The 15,593-nt window shown below is 38.6% G+C and overlaps 1 protein-coding gene and 1 long non-coding RNA gene across 7 annotated transcripts in view; both read left to right on the forward strand.

Moving 5' to 3' along the window:
* The window catches only part of ANO5 (anoctamin 5), a 58,326-nt gene extending 53,525 nt beyond the window's left edge, over window positions 1-4,801 (forward strand). For all 6 annotated transcript variants that reach the window (XM_066320544.1, XM_066320545.1, XM_066320546.1 and 3 more), the window contains 2 exons: window positions 119-224; window positions 1,068-4,801. In XM_066320544.1, coding sequence (XP_066176641.1) covers window positions 119-224; window positions 1,068-1,289 — 328 coding nt within the window. In that variant the 3' untranslated portion in view covers window positions 1,290-4,801. The remainder of the gene's footprint in view (window positions 1-118; window positions 225-1,067) is intronic.
* A 5,527-nt stretch (window positions 4,802-10,328) lies between these two features.
* Window positions 10,329-13,326, forward strand: LOC136363148 (uncharacterized). Its single transcript, XR_010743904.1, has 3 exons — window positions 10,329-10,436; window positions 10,850-10,920; window positions 11,888-13,326. It is a non-coding gene; the product is annotated as an uncharacterized lncRNA (long non-coding RNA).
* The last annotated feature ends 2,267 nt before the right edge of the window (window positions 13,327-15,593 follow it).

A 15,593-nucleotide genomic window follows, 5' to 3' on the forward strand; every position in this document is an offset into this window, starting at 1 on the left:
TAAAACAAGAAAAGGTTCCTTAAGTGACAGCTGTACTTGCTTGTAAGTGTCACTAAGCTTGTAGTCTGTCCCAGGCTGACTGTGACATTTCACCTTTGCATGTCTGTCATTCCAACAGGTACAGAGACTATCGATATCCTCCAGATCATGAGAAGAGATACTTACACACTATGCAGTTCTGGCACATTCTTGCTGCAAAACTGGCCTTTATAATTATTATGGAGGTATGCTCCCTACAAAATTTCCTTCTGACATTGGTACCCTGTGATTCTCCAGATACTGATTTTACAGAAAATAGAATTGCTGGGGAGTATAAAATAGTTTTTCCCCTAGGTAATACCAAGTGCTCATGTCCTAAATGGTTACTGTTACTGGATCTTTTAACTTCAGTGAGCTGACCTCAGAGCAGGAGCAGTGAAAATGGTCGAGGAGACTGTAAATGTTGATCAAAATAACCAGCAAAATAGAAAAAGGTCTTTATGCCAGTGTAAGACACGAAAGCCACCAGGACTAGCACTTGACTCCTCCTGCTTTCCTTAAAGAGCCGTATGTGAGCTGGCTGTGTTCAAAATCCAGACAGCATTTTGCAGTGAGGTATATTGGTTAAAAACAGCTAAATCAATAGTTTGATTTTGAACTGGCACTTCAGTGTTAAGCTACTGCTTTGCAAGTTGTGAAGGGAAAAGGAAGTAGTTCAAGTGCTCATCTCATCACTTTTCCTGCTGTGTTTCATCAGCTCTCAATAGTTAAGTGTTATCAGCACAGCTGTGTGAACTTTCTAACAAACCACACAGAGGAGTTAAAAAGTGATGGTTGAGATTCAGGCCCTGACACTTTCCTCTTGGGTTTTCCATGTTACTAATGGTTTGGAATTAAAATTTCTGCATAAGATGGGTTTTAATCTTCATGTACATCTTAGATGCGCCTTAATTTGGTGTGTATTGTTCCAGGCCTGCCAAATGAAATGTATTTTACTGTGAACAGAAGATGACCTATTTGGTGTCAGATAAAACAAGAAGTGTTTCATTTGGTAATGAGTTGTTACTTTATTTCTTTTTTTTTTTTAGCATGTTGTATTCATCGTCAAATTCTTTGTAGCATGGATGATCCCTGATGTTCCTGCAGATGTGAAAGCCAAGATAAAACGTGAAAAGTATTTAACACAAAAAATCCTACATGAGTATGAACTTGAAAAACTGAAGGAGAGGCTGTGCCAAGGTGATAAACGAGCCACAGAAAAAGAGTTCATCGCCACGGAAGGGAGAATGGAGCTATCCAGAGCAATGTAGCCAAAACCCCAACTGTTTGGGATCTAGGTTGTTTCAGCTTTTTTTGTCTGTGGTTTGCTCAGTATGCATCATGTTGTAAGCTGTCAGAGAGTTCAACCCTTCTCTTTCAGTCCAAAGATTATAGAGTCTTCTTTAAGAGTTTTACTGAGCTTTCAAAATTTAGGAAATCTACTTAACGGTATGATTTTGGCACTGGTTTTTTATTTACCCATGACTTCGAGTAGGAAATGTAATCTTGTAATCTTAGAATTTTGACTCCTGGTATAGGGACTGTTAACTTCAAAGGGCTCACAGGACATGGTAAGGTCATTTTCCACCAAGCCCTCTCCCTGTTGCTAATTGCAGCATTCCAGGCTGTATCCCAGCTGACTGAAAAGGATACCACAGAGGACCCCTGCTGTGGAAAATGCTGAGAATTATTGTTTTTATTATGTGATAATTTAAATAGAACACTCCGGATACAAGGGTTAGGGTTTGGGGCTTTTTTTTATATTCACTATGTCTTAGGAAACATTGGTTTGAACTTCTATACAATTTGTAGAAGGAGTTGATTTTTAAAGATATATTTGCTTAATTCCACTTGGAATTATTCATAGGCACAAAATTCAGTTAGTACCTACTAGTGAAGGGGAAAAAAAAAGCCATAATTTATTTTCATAAAGATAAAATCTACAGAAGGGTTTACTCTCTAAATGCAGATATTGTGGAATCACCTAAATGCAGTGGGTTTTGAAAAGGTGTATGTGATTTGGAGAATAACAGTTATTTAATTTCTCATGCTCAAAAACTACCATTGGAAGATTACGTTTTAGACTGATGTTGGCCAAAACTGCTTGTTTATTTATTTCTTTGTTTGGATTCTCAGTGAATGCCAGCAAAGGGCTAAAGCTGTGTCTGTCCTCGATGCATACTGTGGAGTGTGCCTGCACTCCATGGCAGTGGATTGGGAGCTGGACCACCATACCAGTTGATTCAGCTGAATGGTTTGGTCTTGGATTTTTATCCAAAAGATTTTAAGCATGCCAAATAATATCTATTTATGCTGTTATTGTTCTTATACATAGTATCCTGAGGCTTGGGGGTTCTGGGTTTTTGTTTTCGTTTTGGAACTTTGGGAAGGAATTTTTGTTTTCTTTTTTGTTAGGTGGCTTTTCTACAAAGTTACTGGGTTTATAAATATATAATAACTATTTGTGCAAAGTAGCTTCCAGCTGTTTAAGAATGTGCCCTAATTTTCTTCCTCATTGAAGCAGGTAAGCATTTTTATGATTTTGCTGTATATTTAAAACATATCGACGCTTCCATGCTTAGTGCCTTGTTTCTTCGCGTTTGGCAAGAGGTGTGAAAATGATCTCTGCAGGGCAGTGCCTATTTCCAAAATGTGCTTGCAGGCACCAGGATGCTGTGAACCTGCAGACAGAGCTGTTCAGTGTTACCAAGCCATGCCTGCCCTGTCACACTTCTGTTTTGGTGCCATGTGGACTGCTGGAGAGCAGTTCGTGCCTAGACTGCAGATTGTTGTAACACCGGGTTGATTATTATTCAGTTGTCTCATGCTGAATACACAAGGTAGACAAGGTTAGAAAACTTTGCTCTATTTGCACTTTGAAAGTTATACTTCCTCGCAAGTATACACATGGAAATTGAGATTTGTATTCCATATCAGCTGAAGGATGTGCTGTGTACTAGTACCACAACTTAGGGTATTTTGTTTCAGCAGTCCTCGCCTGTGTCTTGGAGTACTTGGCGAGTAACCTTAATGTTGTAACAGTTTTAAATCAGTGTCCTGAGTGGAGCTGTTGTCATTTGCAAAAGGATTAATATGAAGTGCCTACCTCGAGCACACACCACACAGTTTGGCTGCCAGTCAAGGAGTCGATGCTGATGTACATTTCTCTTTACTGTAAGTTATTCACCTTCATTCTCTTATGGTTGCTTGATCAATCAAGCCTGTTGGCAATTTATGTTCGTGATGAACTGATCTTGTTCTTGAATATTCAGAAATATTTGAAGTAATGGGTCTGTTGGAGGACTGCATGTGTAAATAAATCAGCTCTGCTGCTTAATGTGTAAGCCAAAGAAGACTATCAGCCACCAGTCATAATCACATATCAAACACCACAGTTTGCACAATGAAAGCACTGTGCTGCATCTTGCACATATACTGTTAATTAAACTGCTTAATTTAGATGTTGTGGCTTTGTTACTGTTTGCAGTGCAAACAGATGCTTCAAAGAGAAAGGTGATGAGATGCAAAAGGATATATTTCTGTGCAAAATGTACAACCTAACTGAAGCTGAAAACAGATTTGGAAATTCAGCGTTAGGTGCACTATTTCTGCATATGGAAGATTAGTTTCTTCAAGTGATAAAGTGTCCTAATATACTAAACTTGAAAACATATCAGCAAAATAGGTGTGTTGTGAAAAAACAGTGCTATTTAAAAGCAAGATGGAGGAAAATATTTTTGTTTGGGATACAGCATTGATGTGCAGACCCTGAATTTGAATGGATGTTTTGACTCCTACCTTGTGCTTCTTACAAACTTATTTTTTAAAATTACTTGCTATTTAATATAGTACAAACAGATGTTTTGTATATGTTGTATCATACAATAGAAAGTGGAAAAAACCCTAGGATCAGCTTATTTAGGAAGAAATATGTATGTATCTTAAAAATAAGTCATTACACTTCATAGCTTTGTATACAGAAACTGTTGAAAAGAGAATCTGTTGTCATACTTAAAGTTAATTTCACATAAAAAATTATTCTTGACACCTTCTAAGATATTTTTCCTTTACTTGCCATTAAGCAGTATTTTGTCTAAAGGTATCAATTTGGTTTGGTTTATAATGGTTCTCATAAGTCACCTGAGGTGTTCTTGAAAAGTGACCAAAGTAAGGAAGGCCTTGTCAGTTTGGAGATGGTCTGATTCTTACTGTTGGAATATTTCATTTTGGTGCAATTCAGTATCTAAAAGTGTCCTTTAACCAAAGTGAATAAAATTCTGTGTTGCAGTTACTGTAATTTAAGCGACAATATATTGCCTCATTAGAATTAGTTACACAAAACAAAATTGACCTTTCAGGTGTACTACAGTCAGGGAATTTTTTTAATTTTTTTTTTTAATTAAAATTTAGGGTTTTAACCTTGGGCAGATTTAGTGTGGTATGTTCTAAGCAATGGACTGCAAAAGAGGAGTGCTACTATGAGACACTATCCTATTTTTTCTTGTAATTTTTTTTACTATGCTTTTACTTTTTTGTGTAACGGCGTCAGTTTGAGGCAACAGAATGGAGTGAAAATAGATGGAGTTTCTGACTATTCTAAGTGTACCACTTGTTTGACTTGTACTGTCCTGTAATCTGGGTAACATTTTTGTCTGCTAAGTATGTTGCTGATATATATATGATACACTAATGTTGGAATAAATTTTTTAAACATTCTGCTAACATTTAATATGCACATTTATTAAGATTTAAATCTAGCAAATAAAGCTGTGTTCATTTTTAATGTGCTGTCAAGTTGTGTGTGAAAATTCCAAGGAATGAGAGAGGAGCCCAAGTACTGAAAGTCAAATACCTGGAGAGCCTCGTGGAGGAGAATATTCATACAGATTTCTGCAACTCTGTGAATGTGGTGTTCATACAGATCCATTTTCAGCCAGGCTGCTTTTCCCTGCCTTATCTGGATGCAGTTTTCATTCCTGCCATGCCAGGACCTGAGGTGACTTCTCAAGTTCTCAGTCACACATGCAGGTTCCACAGGCAGCACAAGTGGTTCACATACATGCACTTTAAATAGCTTTGAGTGCATACACTGGAAAAGATGGCAGGGCTGAAGCTTTCCCAAGGGACTGGTAAAGTCTTACAGTACATATTTTAATCTTTCTTAAAAGTCACTTCTGGGACCAGTGAAGGGCTTTGGATTGAATCACAGGGAATCTGGCTGGAAGTTTATGACCTGCTGTCAGTAGATGTTTTTATCTCAGCATGTCACCTCTCCTGTTGTATCACCTTGGCAGGATTCTGAGAACAGGATCACCTGCCAGGCTTTGGTAGGTCATTTCCTTTGTAACTTCGAAATTACAAACTAAGGCGCGTGCAATTAAAGCAAATTAAAGAAAAGTATAAGAAGAATAAAAGAATCATTCTCTGTATGAAAAAAATGAGAGAAGAAAAGTACCAAAACAAGCAAGGTATAATTATATAATATGGTAGCATTACTGTGCTCATTACTGAGGTACTTAATTAAGTATGGGTACTTAATTAATTAATAGGGTACTTAATTAAGTATGAAAATGAGCAAGCATTAAAAAGGAGAAGAAATTGATAGTAAAAAAAAAGAGAGAAGGGAGAAAAAAAAGGATAGTGCTGTTGATATGCAAGATACAGGGAATATTTGTATATTAAGTTGTGAGTTTTCAGGTGCATTCAAGCTTTGTTCTTGTAGGTTAAACCTTGGCTCCACCCAGGCCTGTGGTAAATGGGTAATTTAAATGTAAAGATTTACTGGGGGTACAATATCATCCAAAGCCAATTATATTTTATAAAAAAACATAGCATGGTAGCTTGTGATTAGACATTCACAAATTCTGGTACAAACGTGGCACTCCACATGATTAGAAATTGTAGCTACCCTTCAAAATCTGAATTCCTTCATTATACTTGGGCACCAAAATTCAGTGGCTCTGCTTTCTGAAGCAGAAAAATTGGTAGTCTACCCAGATTAAAGAGTCTTTCTAAAAATGAATCCATATTTATTCTATACAAAGCAAAAAAAAAATTACAGGGAGCACTGAAATAGAAGCCATTTTCCCAATACTTGCATCTCAAATGGTGTAAAATATGTTGTCTTACAGGAGTAGAAAAATAACCCATTCGCCATTGCATTAGTGGGAAAGAACAGCAAGATGTGGGAGAAACAATATGCCAGCATCTGAAGTCTGCAATTTATTTGAGATGTGTAGGCTCTGAAACAAATAAAATCTTGTCTAATATTCCTCTAAGTGTTCAAAATTAATTTAAAAAAATGGTGTTTCTGAAAATACTGTCTAAAATGTTTAGGACATGCTGCTGGGAGACACACAGAGGAGGGGTCAGGGGTGTGCCAAGAGATTGTGAGGGTGAAGGGAGCCTTCACAAAGAACTTATATAAAAAACCTTCCTCCCTTAAACAGATGGAAGTAAAGGAGGAAAAAAAAGGATGATCATTACCATATGAAGGATAACAAAATTATTGCCAGACTATATGAATTACTGTGTAACCTCATTAAGCCACAGCTACGTTTTCTTGTCTGTCTGCCTTGTGGTCACAATACTTGCCTTGGCGTCCTTAAAAAGGAGTAGCTAAATTGAATCTCATTCTGGTTTAAAATGATCAGTTGTCTTAACACAACACTTACATCACTCAGATGCAACTCAGGAAGGGTTTTTTTTAAGCAAGTACTGAGAAATCTGCCGGGAGATGATGAGTAGGATGTGAAATTCAGCAGCTCTATCAATTTTTGGAAGGTGCACACGCACATTCCCCTGCAATAATTAGTGACTATGCTTTCTCAGTCAGAAATGAGTCAGTCTGAACCACTTGATAAGGGTGGGATTTCTCTGAATTATTCTTTGCAGCTCCCCAAAGAACCGGTGCTGTTAGCTTGTCAGAAAGATTTGTATTTAAATCACTGACTGACCTTGCTTGGCCCTTGGGTGTTCAAAGCATCCAACACTATTCAGCATTTCAGTTTTGGTACTGAAGGATGCAGAGGCCATGATAACTGCTTCTGTCATCAGGAGGCATTAAATAAATGAGCCTTGGTGTTATGTTGGCCCTTCCCTAAGCAGTTAGTTTGAAACACTTGATGTTGTGGGTCTCTCTGGCCCACACCATCCTCAGCAGTGAAAAGTTGCTGAGGTAGAAAAGCTCTGGCTCAGGTGGCTCCTAGACCCTTGCATCTCCCAGGCTGGTGACTTTTACTTATTTTTTCTCAGCTAGTGCTAGGTGAAATATAATACAAATAGTGCTGGAATGTTCCAGCACTGCATGCTCAGTAGCTCTTTTAATAGGTTTTTTAAATAGGAATAAAAGCACTCCAGACAGAAGGTTTTAGCAGGGAAAACTGATAGGATATGGCTGGATTCCCTACCATGTTACCTCTTCACAACAGACAGTTTTGCTGTCAGGTTATCTCAAATAAACATGTCTGCTGACAGCCCATTACTAGTGCCAGCAAACAGAAATGCTACAGCCTCTTCTCTGGTGGTGGCATCTATATAATATTCTTCAGCTAAAATTCTGTCTCCACCTGTTTCTATAGACAATTATTTTCAGATGTGGCCAGGATTTCAACACCTCTGTAACAAAGATCCAGGTAAAAAAACAAACAGATGAAATAGGAAGGCCAAGAGATTTATATACAGCTCACCATATAATAGCAATTTTAAGGTATCTAGTTTGTGCTGCTCTAAGCAAGCCACTTGGATTGCAATCAGGAAGGATCCCCTGTTTTCCCCTTCCACGTAGGATTGCTTGCCTCTGTGTCAATGACAGCTTTTCAGCTTCTTCAGAAGCAGCACAGGAGGCAATAGCAAAAAAGTCTCATATTTTGAGTAAGGGAGAACGATCCTGTGTGTTTCATAGTAAGCAATAAGTGCTTTTTCACTGGGTTTTGTTTGCATTTAGGTGGAAATAGCAAATGCTTCTGTGGCTGCAGCCCGCCTGTCACAATGACTCGTGTTTTAATTAAAAGATGCCACAGTATATTGAGTCACCAGGTACCAACAGCCAACTTCTTCACCAGCTGAAAGTACTCTCTGTGGGACTGGCAAAAACATGATGATCTAGTTAATGGGGTCACTGCTGTGATTGGAACTGAGGGAGGTGGTATGGGCAGAGGAAATCAAAGCAGAAGAAGAGCCTGCTTCATACTTCTGCTATAAATTCAAATGCTGGTGTTATGTGCTGAACACGTGGAGGGAACTGAATAAAGAAAGGAGCTATGAAGTCATTATTAATTACTTGATCTTCAGAAGGAGGATGTGTAAGGCCTTATGAACTGGAGAAGACAGAAATGCTGAGGCTCCAGACAGGCTCAAAGCCAGCACTTGTAGAGAAATTTTTAATATTCAGGTGTGTAGAAGAAGCCTTTAAATGTAAATGCTTACAGCAGGTCTCTCCTGCCTAGGAGAGGGAACCCAGTTGCATTAGTAGCTAAAAAAGCAGGAACTGAAGAGGGCATCAGAGAGGTTGATTCTGTTGAGAAGGGAAAAGCAGGATTTTCTTTGCTTTTGCACCTGGAAGAAATGAACTGCAAAGAAATCCCTCGAAGTTTTTGCTTCCTTTTCAGTGCTGGACAAACTCTGCTTCGAATGTCTACCCAGAGTAACCATAGGGTGCACAGAGTAACCATAGGGTGCACAGAGCAGCCCCCCTGTGCACACACCACTCATCCCTGATTGTCACCTCTGTGTCATTGCAGGCACTGAGCTCATTCCTGGGCACAAACACAGTCACAGAGGCAAGGCTTTTCCACAAGAACTTAGGTGCCTGATAAGGATGGGGAAAATGTTGGGCAGAGGAATTTCAGTTTGTCTTGTGGTGAGGACAAATACAGCTCCCTACAAGATACATTGCTAAGCTTCTTCATCCTGCAGTAAGTGCCAATTATTTGGTGCACATTTGACACAGAAATGCACGAAATTCACGGTCATTCCGAATTCCTTTGTAATTAAGCCTCTAACCTGAAAAAGGATTTATGCTGCTTAGCATAAGAAGAGAGTGATATCAGGTCATTGTCTTTGGACAGCATGTTCCATGCTGCATTTTAAAGCCTGCTGGAACAGCAGCCGTGCCTGGGGGTGATCTGAAAGGGCCAACCCAAGTGGTAGGTAAGAATTTCTCCGTTGATCTTGTCTTTGATCAGACCACAGTGATTTGTCAGTGAAATGTCAACCACCTAAAATAATTAAGACAGTCCCACCATCAATCTGTTGTCAGAACAGGCAATAATGGTACAGGCAATCACAAGATGTTCATGTTAACTACAAGGCAGAGAGGAGACATCTGTCCAAGTGGCAACATTATGCTTTATGGCTCTGCATTTGGATGAAAAACAGAGGCAGATTTTGGTGGAAGTGTGTCCGATTATACCTTTTTTCTGACCCAGATATGGGGCAACTGAGAGGCATTTTAAAAACTTTTATTCCATTTTCAGTCTCATGTGAAGAGTTAGACAGTACAGATGTTACAATTCACGCCATCACAATCAGAAGCCAAACTATTTCCTAATTACAACACATTATAAGCATTTCTTGGCCTGTCAGCTTTTGCCACACCATGCTGTTAATGCCTTAAAGCCAATCATCTAAAGCTAATGTAGATGACCCCTTCATGGGTCCTACTACAATGCATCTTTCCTAGTTCTATTTCTCTGAAGTATCTAGTCTATTTGCAAGGCCATCTTTTGAAACCTGTTTCCAGTTCTGTTTCTCTCTTAACAATACCTTTTGTCAAACTTTAAAAATTCTCTACAAAGCCATTTCCCACAGAAGTGCAGGTGGCATCTTGGACACTGTTCACAGGACACTCCTTCCAGGGACTTTTTCTTCATCCCATCTCTGGGGCTGACTGAACATCTCTGTTATTTGGATTCCTTTCTCCAGGAAAGGAAATACTGGAACTCAGAGCAGGATTTTCCCTTGCAGCTGAAACTTTCCCTTCGTGGCTGCTATTGCAGCCAGCTGCACTGTGTCTTTGGAGTTGTTTTGTGCAAAATCACCCTATTTCCTACTCCAGTCACACCTGTTTTATCCCAGGTGAGTTGCTATATGGCCCTGAGATACATTGAGGCTGTTATGTAATGATAACACATCATACAGTGATGATTTGCCTCCACATGTGGACAGTGCCTACCCTGACCAGCCTTTTCCAACCTGAACCATTCCATGATGTTACAGAATCCACAGTGAGGCCACAGCATCTTCTCAAGACAGGATATGACTGTACATGTGGGAAACATTTTTGTACATGTGGGAAACCCACGGACATGTATTCTGGGCTCCTCATTTGGGCAGCTACAGGGTTCATGGAAAATGGCTTCAAGACTGCAGCAGTCAACTTCCAGCCCTGAATATTCTGTTCTTTCAAATGAAACGAGGTAGGAAATGAACAAAGCTGGCAGAAAAACTAAAACTTGAACAAAAAAATGTGGTTTTAGATTATTTTTAATTACATTATTCTCTGTCAAGATTTTTTTATTTATTTTATAGCTTTAATACATCCCAAGCAATATTAAAAATTCTGGTGAAAAGAGTTAACACATTTTGACCCACCACTTCTGCAAATGAAATCATTCCCTTAGTTTTATTTCCTGGTTGTTACCAAAATTTTTCCAAAGTAGAATTTTTCATTAAAAACAAACATCTATGTCAACAGATTTGTAACTGAAAAAGTTTTAAATCATGGAAATTTTTCAAAATGGTTATTAGATATGTTTGAGAAGAATGGAAGCTTTAATTATTTTTTGTTACCATCAAGAGGCAAAATTTGACTACTTCTTACAATTCTCAGTCTTTCATCTTGTTCTGCAAGACTGAATTACCAGTTACTATGCTCAAGTTGCACTTCAGATACTTGCCTGTGTGAGTTGTTGTGTAACCCTAGTATTGGACAGATTATATTGTGAATGTAGTCATTGTATTGTATTAAATTATATTATCTTATATCTGGAGAAATAAACTCAGAATAATTAATAAATAAAAATCCTGAGAAGTATCAGGTATTTGAATACTATCAAGAAGAAAAAGTTGCTGCTCATGCTCAGTTTGCTCAGCCTTCCCTCCTGATGCACAAAGAACTTCTGAACCTGATTTGTCTGCTAACAAAAAAATGGAGTTACACTTTGGTCAAGTAATTATTAAGGCTATTAGAATTGGGGCCAAATGTTTAGCAACATTATCAACTGTTAAGAATTACTTTAATTTTGAACATTATGTTGTCGTATTTATGTCCCTGGAACCTTTTGTGAAACAGCAAGGAATACAATGAAAAGCAGGGAGAAGGAGGTGATACAGCTGATGTGTACATCTGCCAATCCACTTGTGCTGAGAAAGGGACATTCCTTCAAATGTTGGGATCTGTAAATCCCTACTTGTTAGCTTACTGCAGGGAAATGGGGTAGACAAAGCATGGAGTGTTTTGAGAAAATGTATTTTTTATATATATATTTTATATATAATGTTATATATATAATCTACATAATATTATATATAATTATATAGCATATATATATGTGTGTGTGTGTTTGAAACAGAAATTTCCTTCAGCCCCCTCAATTAAGCTTAGTGAGGGTCTGCTCTCAGGCTAATAACCTGCCTGTGGTGTGGGAGAGGAATTCCAGAACATGAATAATTTGTGAGATTTGCTGCCAAAATGCTGGCACCCATGAAAGAGTCCTGTTGTATTTTAAGTCATATTCCTTCAGATTGGGTTCAGTAAGAGAAACTTGGGCTGGTTTGTTATACTATCTGACCACCTCTGTGCCTCAGATGGATTTAAGAGAGTATCTTCCTCTCTCCCTCATTGGTCATATTTTTCCATCTGCCTCAGGCTTTGTGACTGGTCATCCATCCTTTCAGTGAAGAAGGATGAATGAGGATCATTTTGAAATCTCTTAGAAGTGCTGGAGAGTACAGGGCAGCTTTTGAAAGACAAGCCATCAGTTTGTGAAGCCTTTTGGAGAACGCTACACAAGGTACAAGGCACGAGTGAAGGGAAGGTGCTCATGTAGATGGGGAAAGCATGTGCTGGGTGAAGCACTTAGGTGTAATGTTAACCAGCTGCCAAAGTACCTCTCAGTGATTTATGATGTGTCCTGAAGATGGAGCACACACTGATCAGAGAGTGATTAATATCCTTGTCATAAATGGAAAGAAACGGGCAACCTGCCAGGGAAATTTGTGAAAGCAGAAGACCATCTCAATACACCAGGGGTGACTCAGTAACATGAGACTGATTTAACACATGGATTCAGTGGAGATTCTTGTTTAAGATTAGATTCCTCCAGGGAAAGGTGTTTTCATAAACCAGTGAGGCCTCACAGTAAAAAAGAATTTGGAAGTGAAGGGGACATGACTGATGGAATGGATTTTTAGGGACTACTTGCTTTCCAGCCATTCAGTTTGGGGATAAGTATTTATTTTCAGAGCTTTGGTTATTATATGATCATTCCTAACAAAAAGCCAAAAAAATATGAAGCCTGTTGTTGTAAAGGCACTAAATCTAGGTTTTGTAATGCTTCTGATGTGTTTAGAAGCCAGAACATATTAAAAAAAAAAATAGCAATGTATAACATCATGGTAGAGGTGAATTGTGGATGAATTGGCAGTGTCAGACCAATTACTAGATGCATCAAAACAAAACTAGGGAAAATTAGTACATAAAAGTCAGTCTATCATGATAAAGAGAAAAAAAACCCCAAATTATGTGTACAAAAAACCATTTGGATCACCGTAACAAAATTTAGGTCCTGTATTCTGGAAATAGGAACAGTGATTTTATTGAAATTATGTACAAAGTAAGACATACAGTTTGGAAACACAGGAAAATATTAAGTGAGAGAACAAGAAAACCAACAATTAAATTTAATGACTTAGGTGTTGCAGACATTAATTACCTGGTTGCAGCCCCCGGGGTGTGAGCTCTGGACATCTGGCAAGTAACAACAAATCTGTGCTTGCAACCTCCCTTTTCTTACATATTTATTCATATCTCAGTGGTCTTAGCTTGGCTTTAGTATGATGGACAATTTTCATGGATAAAGCAGGCTTATTATCTAAAAAATACATCAACGGGGCTTCAGAACAACCAAATGGTTAAGAATTTTTTGAGAAACTAGAATTACTTCTGAAAGGAGAGCATAGAGGATGTGAAAATTGTATGGAATCTTTGTCAGCTGGTAGAATGCCATGGGCACATTTAAATTAGTTCCATGCAGATGGGCAAATCCTGAATCCTTTTCTGAATATTATGCAGAGATATGCCTCTTGCTCTACAGCGGAGCAAGAGACTTTGGCATTTGTCTCTTTCCTCCTTCCAGCTGTTACTCCTCTAATAGATTGAGAAGTTTCCGTAGCACCGAAAGAGAATAAATAGCATTGTCTTACAAGAGCTTTCTATCTGCACTTTAGTATTTGGCTTTGGCAAACAGAGTGGGATCCCTGGATCATACAGCACTAATGGCAGGGCTGATCACTCCTCCCAGCACACAGGGAGGGCACCAGCGGTGCCACTGAGCGCTTCTCCAGCTCCAGAAAGAAAAAAAGCCAGTGAAGAATTGCCTGCTGAAGAACGCCCCTTGGGTAGAAAAGGGAAGCAACCTGCAAATCTTTGCCCCAAGGGGGGGTCAGGAGGTGACTCAGCTACAGAATGAGCTGCAACAACCAGATGTAAGTCAGTGAAAGTCCATGGTAAGAGGCCCAGCAGATGTCAGCTGTTAAGATGGGGATTGTTGGAAAAAAACCCAAAAGACAGAAATGCTTGTCCTGGCTCTCAGCGTGAAAACACCAGCTTAAGAGACAGACAAGGAAACCCTGAGCCTGTTAAGGGGAAAAGGTTCAGCACAAGTCTTTTGAACTCTTTGAATCTCCAAGTCTTGCAAATAGGCCACTAAATATGCAATTAAAATTCACTTCCCCCGTAGAAGAAACACTGGAATAGCTAAAGACATCAGAACTGGTCACACAGAGACTGAGTCACACAAAAATCAACAGACTTCCTCCAGGGGAATCAGTTACTTGATCTACCAGATCTGTGATGATTTATTTATAACAAACAATAAGAAAAAAGAGATGTAAAAAATTTACACTTAAACACCAGATTATAAAATGAAATGCATTTGAAATCTGAGCTCAATGCTGACATTTAGAAAAGGTGCCTGAATCAAGAACTTGATATTTTTAGTTATATTTAGAGATCACAAGTATTTTTAAATGGATAGGTTGAGTGCTTTGGCCTGAAGTAATCTATCTGTGTGACATCCTGCTCTTCCCCCCTTCCCTGTGGAACACAATGCAACCACCACTGATGTCATTAGCAGTGCCCTAAAATAAAGCAGATATTTTCCTGTCATCTTAATTTATGTGCTGCTGTAATATTTCTGAGGGAGAAGGAACATCTTATGGATTCTACATATCAACAAGAATAGCATTTCTGTCTTTTGATTCCCTTCAAATCTTTCATGGTCTTTGGTTTTCCTTTGCAACAACAAGAACACTTGGACTTTTCTGCCTTCAAACCCGTGGCCTTGTTCTCCAAAGAAGGCATCCAGCACTTCTGAAGTATTTTTAAAGGAGGCAAGACCTTGTGGTTTAGAGAAGGCACACACATTGTCCCTCAAAATATACAACAATATCAAAGGTATCTTCTGCTATTAATGAAACATGAGGTCAACAGCATCCAACAGTGATGGGCTCAATCCTGTTTTCTAACAAAATGAGACTTATACTTCTTTTTTTCTGTGTGTGTTAATTTCCTTTTATAATCACTCTTGAACCCGTGTTGGGAGCAATATAATTGTGCCAGAACTACGAGTTCCCTACAATTAAAAAAAAAAAAAATAAAAAAAATTACCAAAAGCAGTGTTATAAAGGAAAATAAAAGAAGCACAGTAAGGAAGAAGGAAAGGACATGTTGGTGACATGACAGAAATTAAGTATGCTGGCAGGAAAGCATTGGAGAACATGCAGGGGAGGCCCTGAGTTCTCATAGATCCTGACCAGGGCCTGATGTAAGGAAAGGACAGTAGAAAACCTGGGTTACTGAGGACAGGAAGCCTCAGGGGGTCAGATGCATTCATTAACAGCTGGACTCAATTACCTTCGAGGTCTTTTCCAACCCTAATTATTCTATGTTTCTGTGCTCACAGAAGAAGCAATATTTGATTTTATATCATTAATACAATGATGGGAGTATTTATATTAAAATATTAGTCATTTGAAGACATGCTAGCACTGTTAACTTGGGTTAGTGTTATCTGATATAGATGCTAATGTATGACACATGAAACCTCCATAGATTTCATATTTTCCTATTTTGGATCCATATTGGAGACAATGCTTTTATGCTAATTCCAAGAAAATTCCAGAGAAAGTCTCCCTCAGATTTCTTTCTTAGGAATGCATGACAGTTACTTTCTACAGGCTCCACTAACCCCAAACATCAACTAAACACATACTCTCTCCTTATTTACTTTTCGCTACAATGAGCTCTACTCATTGTCTCAATAGCCTTCTACAGAGAAAAGTTATGGCTTAGC

This window comes from Sylvia atricapilla, chromosome 6 (assembly GCF_009819655.1).
Source record: "Sylvia atricapilla isolate bSylAtr1 chromosome 6, bSylAtr1.pri, whole genome shotgun sequence".
Taxonomy (NCBI): Eukaryota; Metazoa; Chordata; class Aves; order Passeriformes; family Sylviidae; genus Sylvia; species Sylvia atricapilla.